At 44.1% G+C, this 14,358-nt stretch overlaps 1 protein-coding gene across 6 annotated transcripts in view; it reads right to left on the bottom strand.

The window, feature by feature from the left end:
- Positions 1 to 14,358, bottom strand: part of LSAMP (limbic system associated membrane protein) — a 1,016,799-nt gene that overhangs the window by 109,416 nt on the left and 893,025 nt on the right. For all 6 annotated transcript variants that reach the window (XM_021549182.4, XM_085591629.1, XM_077781239.2 and 3 more), the window contains one exon: positions 10,102 to 10,227. In XM_021549182.4, coding sequence (XP_021404857.1) covers positions 10,102 to 10,227 — 126 coding nt within the window. The remainder of the gene's footprint in view (positions 1 to 10,101; positions 10,228 to 14,358) is intronic.

The following is a 14,358-nucleotide window of genomic DNA, read 5'->3' on the forward strand; positions in this document are numbered from 1 at the left end:
TACAAATCTGGAGGCTGCACAGCAGGTAAGGAGGGTGTCAGTGACATATGGCCACCATTACAGTGCTCGTAATTAGGATGATCCTGCCAGCAATTCTCAGCCAGGCACATGCAATAGGGCAGTGACCCACAGGCACCATTATGAGAAGCCTAAGGAGCCCCTGGGAGACTGCACTGCTCTTCCCTTTGCATCAATCTCATCTCCCACTGGTGCCTTTCCTGGGACACAAGTGCAGACAAGGGGTGGGCTCTTTAAATGTGCTCTGCAGCGCCATAGATATGGTCCTGTCCTCATTCCACGACCCTTCCACACGGCCACTGCCCTCAATCAACACAACTGAAATCTCCCACGATCACTGCCTTTTCCAAGCCATCAATACCTGCATTACACTTTTATACCTTGAAGATTGTACTGATCTGCGGGGAAGCTGTGCTCCAGGACAGTTTGGATGGATGGAGACGAGAGATCTCTGAAGGCTGCTCTTAGAATATCAGGTTTATTAGAGAGGGTGAAAGGCCCTGCATGGAGCTGCCAGACGTGACATGTGGCAGGCATTAGGGAGTGTGGGAAGGGAGAGACAAGGGGTAGAGGGAGATAAGAGGATGCTCCAGGAGAGGGTGGAAGTTCCAAGAGAGCGTCTGGCTCCTCAGGGACCCCTTATCAGGGGGCTTCAAGGTGGGCTGGAACAAGACTTGGGCCAATGGGGTCACAGACACCTGATGTTTCAGGGGAGGGTTACAGGTGTGGGGTGACCCATACATTTTGGGGGTGAGATAGAACAGCCCATTTGACCTTTGGACCTGTCTGTAGGTAAGGGCATTGTCCAGCCAGAAAGGGGATTGCCTTCATCCTGGCTGTACTATTGTTTTCTACTTGTGCAGTAACTAAGGTTTGGTATCTCAAAACTTGTTACCATTTCAATCTCTGTATTTCCTAAATCTTTTGCCAGGCAATCATATTTATAAGGCTTTCTTGTTTCATCTTCCTCAACACTGATCCTTTGGTAGGTTATGCTTATTTTTCCAATGGCTCGAGTCACTCCAAACGGGGTGTGAAATTCAAAGGCTGCATGGGAGCACAGCTCCTGCTCTCCTGGATGGGCCTGCATTCCCCAGCCCCTCCCAGCCCCTCTGCTTGGCTCCTCTGCCGCAGGAACACTGTGGTGGGCACTCACTGGGACTTTATGAGAAAGGATGATTTGTTCAGCCAGTGCATGAAAAAATACAGAGTACATCAGAAGAGTCGTATTTTTCAGGTGCTGTTCTGAAAGGAAAGAAGATCTGAAGAAGAAATAAGAACAATGCTTTTGTACATACACCTCCTAAGAAAAAAATAACCCCCTGAATCATGTTTCCAGTCTCTCACACTTTTCTTCAGACAGGAAAGGGAGGGATGTTGTGAAGACATATTTCTGAAAGGCTCAGAAAGGAGGCTGATGAAGCAAACAGAGCACAAGTGTTCACAACACCAGGGTCTGTCACAGCCTGGCACTACCAAAATAGTTCAGTGCCTTCAGCTGGGAGACTCCTACTTCCACTACAACTGTGTTCAGGCGTGGGAAAAAAGCTCCACACTGCAGGAGCCTGAGTGACATCTGATATTGCTGAAGCAGTTTCAGGATATGTTGCCCCTAAAGCTGGCTTTCTCTTTCTCTAGGTTATCTACACACACAGGAGACTCTTGCAAATAATCTGCTTCTCCTTACACCCCACTCTTCTCTCTCACACTATTTTTCAGCTATCTCTAGAGCTGGAATATATAAGCAGCTTCATGATTGGGATTGGTGTGGGGGTGGAGACAGAGGCAAAAGACAGTAGGACAATTGTGCAAGAGATGCTTGAAGGGGTAAAGGCTTTGGGGCTGTCTGGAGGAAAACTCCCTCCAGACATCCTGTCCTGGCAGGACCTGTGTTCTGAAGTAGATGCTGTCATCTATGCTCACCCTGGCCCTGAGATGAGACAGTAGGTCTGGCTCCAGTGCAGAATATATCACTGAAGTCAGTGCAGCCCCTGAGGTCAGTTGTAGTCACATAACAGCATAATAACAAAATGGTGGTCTCTCCCTTGAAATAAAAAAACAAAAAAACAAAAAAACAAAACAAAAAAAAAACACCCAAAACAAAACAAAAAAAAAAGCATGGACCAAGCATAAGCTACTACCTTAACTTTCCCTTTTTATTAGTGTGTCTCTTTCCTGCTGTGAAGTGAGAGTGAGAAATATGCTCGCCCTAAGTGAAACCACTTATAGATTACAGCTAGAAGGAAAAAAAAAAAATGCAGCATCCCCATTTTCTTCTTAAGGATGTTTGAATTGCAACTATTCAATTTAACATGCTGTGAATTTTTTCTCTCTTTAATTCACAATCAACCTCTCTGTATCTTTATAAGCACATTTAAATTTCCAGATATGAACTACAGCTGCAAATACAGAACTTCCAATGGGGAATATGACCTCCAGATGGCAGAGGGAATGGGACCCAATCCTAAAATATCTACCTTTTATTTTTACTCTGGTGAATCCAGAGAACCTCTGTCCCCAAACCAGCAGCTCCAAGCACAAAGGAGCCAAAGCAGACTTGTGAGTTCAGATCACTAGAGGGAGACACAGCAACACACACATCCATACTTCATCAGTGTCCTGCACTTGGTAACCTTCTCTTCACACAGTCTGTTTTAGTGCAGTTGACTACCTGAGTGCTAAATGGTGTGTTTGGACAACAAGGAAGGCTGGTAGGGAAGGCAGCCAGATGGACTGCATCTAACCAGTCTCAGCAGGGCAGGCCTAGGAGACCTCTCCTCTTTTTGTCCTAGTCAGGACAAAAAACATCCCTTGATTTTAATGGGTCTGTGGAATGGGTAGGAGGAATGACGTAGAATTGGAAAGTTCATTAAGCTGCTGTTCTGATCCTGCTTGTGAAAGCACATGGCAATTCCTTTTCCTGACATTATTTATCATGGGAGATTTTGAATACTCATCTTCTGGGATGCTCAGTTTTTACTCCCACATCTAAGCCCTCTGGGATCATTCAAGACTGGCACATGGAGGTAGGGGAGGAAAAGCACCTAGCTGTTCCTGGATGCCCCAGCTAAACAGGAGTGTCCCCACTGAGCATCACTAAGCTTGAAGGTAGAGGCACAGGACTGCAAAGACAGTAATATTACAGCATGCAGTGAACTAGAAAAATGCTGCTTTCCTGTAGGTGGAGGAAAGTTCTCATATGGACACAATCCAGCTCAGCCTTTAAAATGCCATGGAAAAGGCTTTAACAGCATGACCGACTAGAATTGGAACCCATGTGGGAGAAGATAAAAAGGAAGCAACTCTACCAGACTCCAACTTGCTGCAAGGAGCAACATTTTTATGTGGCAGGAAGGCAACTAACTTGGTACAGAACTGCCACATCTTGCCGGCAGCACAGACAGCTTTGCCAGAGGTGGAGCAGACAAGCACTGACCAGAAGATTCCACATGTTCCTCTCCAACCACTGCTGTAGGCAGCAGGGTACATTTCCTCCTCACAACAGCTATATCTGTCTGTGTCCCCAGAAATGCCAAAATACTCTTGAGGCCTTGCTCTCCCTCTCTGCCCTGGGACAGTAGAAAGAAATCAAAGCTGTTAAAAAAAGGAACATTTCATGCATAAGCAGTGTTTGTACTGAAACAGCATCACAGCCCAGAGTAACCAAATGGGGCATTATTGCAAGATGATTACAAGAGGAAGGATCCCTGTGCAATGCATGTGTTGCTGGGCATAGAAGGAAGAAGGTAAAGCGTGCTGGGGAGAGAGAGCCATCATAACTTAAGTCTGTTACAGGTGAGGAAGGAGGCAATATGGATCTAGCTGGTGGGCCCTAAGAAAAACAGACCTCTAAAAATATAAGAAATATAGAGAAAGTGTTAGTGGGAAGCAAGTAGAGGTTGAAACAACTTTGGATGCCTTATGGAGAAGACCTGAAAAAGTTGAAAGCTTGGCTTGTTTCCCAGGCTCTTTATGAGCCAGCATCCTCTTCCTTTTTTTTTTTTTTTCCTTACATATTGGATAAGATGAAGACTAGATCAAGAGAAAAAGACATCTCAGAAAGTGTGCTAAAACAAACTGGGAGTGTGTAAGAGGTAAAGTGAAAGGTCTCTGTGGAAGATGTTTTACCAGAAAGTATTTTGAACATTAAAGAAGGAAAAAAAAAATAAGAGGGAAAGGAGACCTGTTTAAAAAAATCATCAGTTGCCTCAGTTGTTTGTTAAACAAATACCTTGTAAACCTCAAGTTTCCTGAGACAGTTTCATGGAGAGAAGGTTGTGAAATTAGAAGAACTGGCACAGTAATGCCACGAAACCCCCACCAAATCCAAACAAAAACCCCACCCCATGCCTCTCAAAACAAGGCTGCTTTTCTCTACAGCTGTTTTACTAAGGATTTAGGAGAGCAGCAGAAAGATGGGCTAAATCCAAATGCCTTAGATAACCAGAAAATCTGCTTCCCACCACTACCTACTGACCACAGGGCTGACTTGTGGTGATTCTGGCTCAGGGTTTTCTCTGGGCATAAACTGTGTTTCCCTAAGCAACACAAGGTGAGGCAACAAGGCTTTGGACTTAGGCAGCAATGAGAAGCAAGCCAACACAGGACATAATGAGCAAAGTTGCCCATTGTGACCAATATGACCCTCTTAACTCATGCCTTCAGAAAGCTCTCTGTCTCTACTTGCTTCAGTACTCAGGTCTACAAGGAGACGGGCATGCACTGAAGGAAACTACACAAGTGAGCGGGGGTGTGAGATAATCTGTCTCTTTCACTTTAGGTCTTATCCCAATCTCTGAGCCCCAAAGCATGAAGTTTAACATCCTTTTCAGTATTTTTATTGTGAATAACAAGAATATCCAGATTTGTTCACATTATCCTCAGGAATACACAAGCTGGTTGAGTCTTGCCAAGTTCTCGTCTTTAAAGAACTTTCCATGACAATGAGTTCTACAGCTGTTTATAAACATATTAAATGTATACCATTTCAATTACACAGGCCATGCAGGCACATTTCTGTATTCTCTATCCCTCCTAAACTTCCCAGGCTACGGTAAATTCCCTGAGACTCAATAAGAATTTCTAGCACCCTCTAGGGAGAATCAGACTGGCATATTTGACAAGCCTTCTCATCTCCTTTCATTTTATGCTGTGACATGAAACTTGGGTGTTGCAATCAATACTTATCTGCTTTGCACTAGACTGGTTCTTCTTATGCTGTGATTACCACTGTAACAACTAAGCTCTTTTTCTGAGACAAAGTGGGTTTCTTTAGACTGTCAGGTGGAATTTGGAAGAATCCAGAGTGTTTTCTTCTCCATCAAGTGGCCTTGCTGGGTTGAAGCCAAGGAAGTTAGATCCAGAATAGGATACCTAGTGGCTTTATACAAGTTTCATACTCTGTAGCTTCTCTAGGAAAACAGAATTGCTTCTTCCTCAGCTGGTAATTCAATCCCTCAACTTTAGCCAATTTAGCTTTGTCTCCCTGTCACCAGCTCTCAGGCTACCATCAGCATGGGTACTAAAGGCATTTGCCAGAGCACCCATGAACAAGGCCCTTGGAAAAGTTTCTATCACTGATGCTTTGTGGCAAAGAAGCAGAAACACCAATGGTACTGCTCTTGTGAGCTCAAGTACAAGCTTCTCAGCACAGGAGATGGCTTTTTCTTCTCCATTTGCCTGCCCATGCACAGCAAAAAGATTGGCAGTGAGATCTTTTGTAGTCCAAAGACCTTGTAACAACTGTTCATGTTCATATTGCTGCAAACTGATTCACAAGAGGCCACTCTTTAGGGCTTCCCTTGAGAATTTATTGGTAAGGATATGAAAGTACATTAATTTTTCTTCTTCCCAGAAAGCCCTTTTTCAGTCAATCAGGCACCTAGCTTGGCTCTGAATAAGACACAGAGATGAGAAATGATAAATTATACTCTGGACTGTGATCTCAGCAGCTTACAGGTAGGGAAAAGACACATTAGCCTGAATACACATAAGTCAGTAGAGATATTGAGTAAAATTAAGATGGGCTTGAAAGCAGGCATGACTACCATCCCTGACCTTTTACTGCAGTATTTTCTTGACTGTGTTGGTTGTTATCCTGGTGCAAGGTACAGGGGGAAAAGAGCTCCTTCTAACATAACTACCCCCAGAAGGGTAGGCTGCCTGTGGTATCCCTCACAGACCATGTAAGTGTGATAAATGATAAATGGTTCTGTTTTGGGACCTCATGCAGGATATGGTGCAGCTACAGGATATTTGAGGTTTTTGCATTCAGTGACAAAAAATAATCTATGCCTTTGTGGGTCATGGATTAGGCAGGTTATGAGCTAATATTAAGGAGAGTAAAACAACAGGGTACCAGCCAGTCTTGGTACAAAGAATCTGGGTTTTGTCCCCTTCAAGAGATGAGACTGTGGAGTGTTCCCTAGTGAAGTATTCCTAACGCTAACAACTGCTAATTCATGCAAGCTGCATAGGGCATCATCAATACTCACCCCCACTCTAACTGAGCACATCATAGTTTCCTGACAAATCCAGTTCAGACCTTCAGTTTTACAGTCTTTTCTATGGCTTACCATCACAAACCAGGGTGGCAAAAGTCATCAGGTATGGCAGGCTTAGCAAGCCTGCAGCTTGAATCACAGGAATGGGATCAGACTGTGTTCAGAGAGGGATGTGCTGGCCTGCTGCTGGGAGGTGCAGGTCAGTGATCCCAGGAAAGAGCTCTGCTGGCTGGAGGAGAGAGCTAATGAAGCTGTTTGTGCTCTCAGACAGCGCATGTTAAATTATCCACAGCTACTCTGACCAGGTTGCCAATGTCCTACAGAACAATAGCCTGTCAGGTGAAAAAGAAAAGGGTCTGGGTGACTCTACCTGCTCTGTCAAAATACAATCTGCCAATCATCTGAAGAGGAATGTAAGAGGAGAGCAAGGACTTGCATCATTCCAAGGAATATCATTCCTACTTTCATCAAATTAAAGCTGATCTGTATTGTCATTTGCCATTGAATTATTAAAGTATTTTTCCCCTTACCTGCCTTCTTCCTAGGTGTCAGTGTTACAGTCATCAACCTCAGTCACACTTTAGCTTTCTCACAGGGTTAGGAGAGGTTTTTTTCCTGTGGGCTGCTTGAGGGCATCAGGACTTATAGTTGAAGTGAGAAAAATATCTGGTTCAACTGTCCACTGAAGAACCAGAAGAGGAAGCAACACAGCAGTTTATAAATCAATTTTTTAACTTCCCAGATAGGCAGATAAGTAAGTTATGATTGCATCATTTAAATGAACTATTACATGCATTCCTACCTTCTCTGCCTAAGTACAAACACTATCTTCCCTTGAATTTGTATCTTCCACAGCCAACAAGAATTAAATCATTTCTGTGGTCCTAACCCAGGTAATTAGCCAACAAACTCTATTGATAAAGTCAATGAATGAAAGAAACAGTAGACAAAGTTGCTAATGAACTCCTTGAGGAGAGTACACAAAGAAAAAGTAATTTGGTCCTCTTGCCCCCTGAAACAGGTTTAATTTCACTACCTGGCCATTCAAAACCTCCCACACAGGCTCAATAACACTCTTTCTTCCAGTTCTGCAGTCACAAGTTTAACCATGAAAAAAAATTGAAGGAGAGAGATATATTTTAGAAACCTTTTCAATGGTCTAAAATAGCTCTTTGATGCATAGCAGATGTCTTCAAAACTCGCATAAATGGAGCCAAAATGCCTTGCAGTTCTGGAAAAGGGAGATTCCAAGATAAGACATGTTTCCAACTGCAGCAGCTCTGGAAGGGATTTGGAATTTATATTAATTGTCAACCTCAAGGAAAACATTTAAAAGAAGTCCTTCTGTCTCCCATTTTGAGACAAGTGTCTTACTGGGCTTTATGCTGCTCAAAGACCTGATGTCTGCCTGAAAGCAGTTCCTCTGTATCTCTAAAAGACAGCAGATGGGTTCAGATGGGGAAAAAGAAAGAACCACAATCAGTAACACATGGAGGTGACAGACTGAGGACTGCCTGCCCTTCATCATAACCTCTAGTTTGTTACACAGGAGGTGCTTGGCAGGCTGTATTATAGGGAGGAGGACTGAGGAGGGATTGGAAAAGAGTCAGTGAGCTGGTGCTGCGGGATGCTAACAAGGCAACACCTCTGAGACACGCAGCATGGGAGGAAAAATGTGAAGGGACATGCTAGAAAACTGAACAACAGAGCCAAGGAAACTGTCCCCATGGTCACAGTAGGGATGGGATTCTTCAGTTCTGTTGCTAACTGTGGGGATAGCCAGAGTGAGGATTTGTTCTGTTGAGACTTTTGTAAAAAGGAAAAAACAAAAAAAAACAAAAAAACAAAAACAAAAACAAAAACAACCAAAAAAAACCTGTGTCTGATACAGTGAAGTAGGTGGTACAAATGAAAAACTCCCACAAAGCAGCAACAGTAAAAATGATGAGTCAAGACAAGAATCTTCTAACTGCTCTGAAGAATGCATCTCATGTGTTCCAGGTCTTAGATTTCATGAAGATTTAACACCCTTAACTCAGTGTTAGTCTGTGCTCAGAGAGTGACTAGGGAGTACCTTTTAGTTGGATACAAGAAAGAGAACTGAAAAACGGATGCAGCAGTAATATGGAAGATTTGATATGAAGTAGACCTTAAGAACAGAAATACCAAAGCTAGAAGATTCTATATACATAATTAAAGATGAAAAAAATAAGTTCTCTTCTCCTATGAATACAAATGGCATGGTCATACTTAATTCTGGAAAAAAAAAACAGAAGAGAAAACCAGGTAGTGATGATAATACCACAGAGGACTAGTGTTCCCCTAATCAGCCTTGCTCTCACCTCTTCCTGCAGGCTTTCCCCATCTTTTTTTTTTCTCTTGGCATTGCAAGAAATGGGCCAGAAATTCAGAATGCATATCTAGCTTTCATATACATGAAAGCTCAGGAGAACTTTGGTTTGACTGAAGAGACAAGACAGGAAATCTAAGCAACCCCAATCTCAACCACAGGCTCCAAATCCAGGGGGTTCTGGATGTAGCCCTTAGATTAAAGTCTGTTCCAATGTGTCATTCGACTTTTCTCTCTCCAACTTTCTGCAAGACTCTCCCATTTTCTGGCTGCTGAACTGCAGTAGAAAGCTGGACTATCTGTAGCACATGCAGAATGTTTGTTCTCTGCCTTCCTCAAATCCTCTTTAACCTTTTATATATATGTGAAGATCACAGAAGATCATTCATATGGGGCTAATCAATGTTTTCCCCCTGCATTTTAGATTAATGAGTATCTGATAGGAAAAGAAGTCAGCTAAAGAGTTTTTCTCTCCTCCAAGGACATGATACAGAGGGATAGAAACCTACCTCTTGTTCTTATCCTACTGTTAAATCTTTAGGGGTTGGAGCTTTCCTTGCAAGCCAAGCTGCTGACCCCACAGTCTGGCTACTAGAAAGATACTCTCCTCCCAACCTTGCCACATGCTTGAGCATGGAGAGCACAGTTAGATAGCAGAACAAAGACGGTGAGATCTCCTTTATTCTGTTACCACTATGCTCTTCACTCACTTTGAAGATCAATTGCCTTCTTTACTCAACTCGGAAGACACAAGACTTCTGGCTGTCTGCCAAAGTGGAGAGCAGTATGAAATAAACTGGGCCACTCTTTGCCTCTCCCTTTTAAGGCAAATCAGTAGGAAGCAAATCCCATGGTTTTCAGAAAGAACCTCTTTTTTACAGTGTCTCAACAGAAATCCTTTTCCCTTGGTCTAGCACCAGCAGCATTTCATCTCCATCACTGTGCTGTGCATTACCAGCAGTAGAGACTGGGACAACTAGATGAAAACCTAAGATAATAGAATTATAGGTTCCAATTCTACAGAGCATCTATTGAAGTAATTTCATTTGTTCACTTGGAAAACCTGGTTATTTTGCCTGGGAATTCACACTGCAAAACAAGCTTGAAGTACACTTAAGATTCTTGCCACTTTTCTAGGGCTGCCTATATTGCTACTGAAATTTTCTTTGATGCTGGAACAGAAGGGAACTACAGTACAGTTCACAAATTGAATCCAGCTGGATTTCTTACCTGTAGGAGTGAGGTGCCTCCAGGTGATGACAGGCTCAGGACGCCCATTTGCCATGCAAACCAGGGTCACATTGCTGCCCTCATTCACGGTGATGTCTGAGGAGATGTTGGAGATCTTTGGTGGAACTGTGAAGACAAAAGAAAGTTGGACCTTGTTATAAGCAGAATTATGGAGGGCAGCTTACCTGGCTTAATCATCCACCAACCTATTAACCAGAGCCAGCCACAAACTCATCTCACAGGCTGCACCCCTCTCACTACTAGCTGGGTTTCTAAAATGACATCAGAGTAGTATGTATTGGTGTGTAGTTTGTATTTTAAGGGTCTACAGCAAGAAACAGCCTGTGCTGCAATGCTTTATGTTTGGACAAGTTTGGGGGTATTCATAAAATGACCTCTCAGATCTTGCCTGCCTACTTCAAAGTTGCCTGAAAGGGATCATCAGTCTCTCAGTATCAGCCCAGCTACTTTTTACACTCCAGAGTCCCAGATGCAGTCCTACATCCTCCTGCAGGATGCCAGGCTTCAAGGCACTGACTCAAGGGGTGCATTAATTATTGGTTTCTGTGACACCTTTCAGCCAAGAGGGATCCCCCATGGGCTACCTGCAGCAGTTAGCTTCTGTATGACTGCACCACACATGGCAGACCAACAAAGGCACGGCAGAATCTTTAAGATTCACAAGATCAGCCATGACTTGGTCATTCAAGATCCTTGAAAACATTCCAGGCTGAGTTTTTGTCATAGCTCCAGAGTGACCATGAACTAGGACCTGAACAGGCACTTCCAGGTGTGGAGTGTGCCAGCTGTTGCAGTCTTTCTTCTCTCACATCTATGTCTGGCTTCCATTCTTCACATCCCATGTCAGGTGGTGAGGAATTTTCAATAAAAAAATACTTTTTTTTTTTTTTAATATATTTTCAGCTTCCAAATTTGTGTGTAGTGAGGAATGAAACAACATCATTTTCTGCTTTGCTAACCACAGAGTAAACAGACAGCAGCTTCCTCATCCCCCTCCCTGGCAGGAGTGGCTGATGGTCCTTTTGAGGCAACACTATCTATAAGCTAGGTGGGGAAAAGGAAATGAAGCCTGAAGAGAGCAACTCACTACTTCCAGCTGTGCTGCTCGGTTCACAGGAATGTTGTTTACAACCCACAGCTCATTAGCCCCTCTCTGTAGGCCCCAAACTCATGGACAACATTTGAGTATCTATGACCATGGGACCCCCTTGAAGGAAGAGAACCTATTGAGCAAGTGAAGCAGACATCTATTTTCCAACAGGTTCACTCCTCCAGGCAAGGAAGGATTTAAGCCAGGCTCACTGGGGAAGGATTGCTGTGATCTGTGGACAAGTGCCAATGCAGAGGGCAGTGAGGGAGCAGCTGGGGGGCAACACAATGGGGAAGGCTTTTGCACACCTTGTGAAAGCAGGACAGCTGGGGGCCCACCTCAAATGCCTGTGCAGCAGTGCAAGTAGCATGGTGGAAAAACAGGAAGAATCAGATGTTCACACAGATTCAAGTGGGATGTGTGTGAAAAACTGTTGGGATGACGGAGCTGGGGTAAGACAGCTCTTAGGACTGGCCTGTCACTCAATACAGGCTTTCTAAGGAAGACGGTGGAAAGGAGAGGAAAGGAAATGCAAAACACTGCCTGGCATGTACGCAGATTTGGATGCTGAACTAGCTCAGGTGTAAGCATCAGAGGATACAGAGTGCCTTGGTTAAGAAGAGGAGATACTGCTTTAGACAGGTAGAATAAGCCTCACAGTAAGACTCCCTCTTTAGGGACCAACCACCTTGATATTTTCTGGAAGGGAGAAAGTGCTAGGCTCAAGCAGTCCAGGACACATGGGGATCCTTCAGGTTCAGCATGAGTTAGCAGTATGCCCTTGCAGCAAAGAAGAAGCATCCTGGGTTGTATTAGCAAGAGTGTAATCCCCCAAGTGGAGAGAAGAGTCTAAAACCCTTTACATGGTGCTTGTTAGACAGCATCTCAAGCACTAGATCAGTGTTGGGCTCCCCAGTACAAGAAGGCCATTGACATGCTGGAGCAAATCCACTGGAAGGCTCCCAAGATGGTCAGAGGGCTATAGCACATGGCTTCCCAGGAGAAGGGTCTAAGAGAGATGGGTTTGTTCAGTCTGAAGAGAAGGCTGAGGGAGATCTTATTGCTCTCTACAAAAAGTGAGTGGGAACTTGGAGAAAAGAGACTTTTCTCAGAGGTGCACAGTGAACACTAAAAAGCAGCTAACATGAGCTGCAATGTAAGGAAGAGTCTACCTCAAAATAAGGAAAAAGCTTTTACTTTCAAAAAGTCAAGACAGGAAAGGGCTTCTCAGGGAGGGGATAGAAACTCACCCCTGGAGATACAGAAAACTCTCCTCCTTTCTTTCCCAGTGGATGAGGGGAATACCCTGTCCCATGGCTCAGGACAGACCTGCACATTGTTCCAGCCAGCAGATCTGCAGGCTGGCAGAGCCCTGAAAGTTCTGGTGCCAAAATCCAAATTGATACTCTTACTTACTGGGAACAAAGCAATTTGGAGGCCCACCTCAGACCTGATAGAAGACCAACATGCACAGGAGAGGAGGGATGGGCTTAGCCTGGAAAAGAACATCAGAGCTGCTATTTCTGCAAAAGTTGTGGCCCAGGTGTTGCCCAGGTGTGGCCCAGATGTCATCTGGACAGAACACCTGGGCCACAAGGACAGTGACTTTGGAGCATCCTCAGCACAAATTCTCCATGGTGCATTGGCAAACCTGGGTAAGCAGATCCCAGGAGTAAATCCAGAGGCTACACCATATTTTGGAAATATTACCATAACCTCAAGGGGTTAACATTTGCATAATGAAAAAAAAGCCATGCAGCAAACCAAGAATGACTAAACTGAAGCAGGACTAGCAGGCGAAGCTGTGGGCCAGTGTGAAGTCCTAGTATAATGGTGCAATGCCAGCCAAAATGGCTGAGGAGAGAGCAGCAAAAGCCACTGCAGGGCAGCAGCAGATCTCCAGCTGGGACATGTATAAACTCCAAAGCTGTCAAGACATTTTACTTCACAGAGGATCAAGTAAACTCAACCAGTACAAGCAGTTTTGACCATGCCTATCAAATGCCCAAGAAGAAGAAAATGTGTCCAGATGGTCATATCTGTCTTGCCACTTTTTCAGATGGGGGTGAAAAGGACATCCAAGTCTGAAATCCTGTTAGGAATATAATGGCTGGTTCCTTTCAGCTGTCACCTTGGTCAGAAGGCAAGAAAAGGCTAAGGCAAGGGGGAATAGGGCAGGAAATAATTTCCCTTTAAATTTAAAACCTGGCTTGGCTTCATCTGTTTAGAATCCAAAGCCAGTGGACAACAATTTCACTCAGATAAAAAGTCAGAGACTTTTAATTTTCAGGACGTCAAGCCAGCATGTTTAAATGCCAAAACTGTCAGCACCAGCAACAGTTAGCATTGCCTCCTTGGCACTTGTCATTACTTTGTACACACCTTTTTAGGACAACCTTAAAATGAGAAGCTTTGACCTTATTATTTTTCCCCATGTGTGGGTTGTATTATGTTTTCACAGGTCCAAGACTGCTGGAAGAAGGATTGCTGAGAATAAAACCTCCAGGGACCAGAATCTACTGGGTGTCACAGCCTCCATTTACCCAGGCATCTCCTGTTAACCCTCAAGTGGAAAATTCTTTTGTGAGTGGCCTCTCCGAACTATTAGCAGAGGCAAACCCACAGGCTGCAGCCTCACAGAAGGGCAAATACTACAACTCAACAGACCTTACAGGCATTTTCATAATTTGACTAACAGCTTTTTACTTCAGGGGAGACCAGGCTGCTGCTGCTGAACCCCTCTGGCTCCAAGTACCATGGGAAAACACTGCCAGGGTCTTAGGTACTGCTGCAAAATATAAGATTGCCATACTTTTTTCTGCTCTTTCAGTGTAAAACACTTGGAGTATCCATTACAGTGTGCTTAGGATGCCCCTGGTTGGGGTGGGGAGCAGAGCCAGACATGAAAGGAAGCACACTGTAGTACCCACTCCTCCATCCCCAAAGAGGGAGGATGCCCCACCCACATCTGGAGAGATGGGAATGAGCCCTGAGAAGAATGGCTTAAAACTCACATATTTGTTTCTCCTGCATTTCACATCTACTGGACAAGGCTGATGCCAGCCCAGCATCTCATCTTCCACATCACTGACAGCAAATAACAAATCCCAAAGTAACCAGTGGCCATTCTCCATGAGAGAAGCTCA

This window comes from Lonchura striata, chromosome 1 (genome assembly GCF_050655825.1).
Source record: "Lonchura striata isolate lonStrDom1 chromosome 1, ASM5065582v1, whole genome shotgun sequence".
Lineage (NCBI taxonomy): Eukaryota > Metazoa > Chordata > Aves > Passeriformes > Estrildidae > Lonchura > Lonchura striata.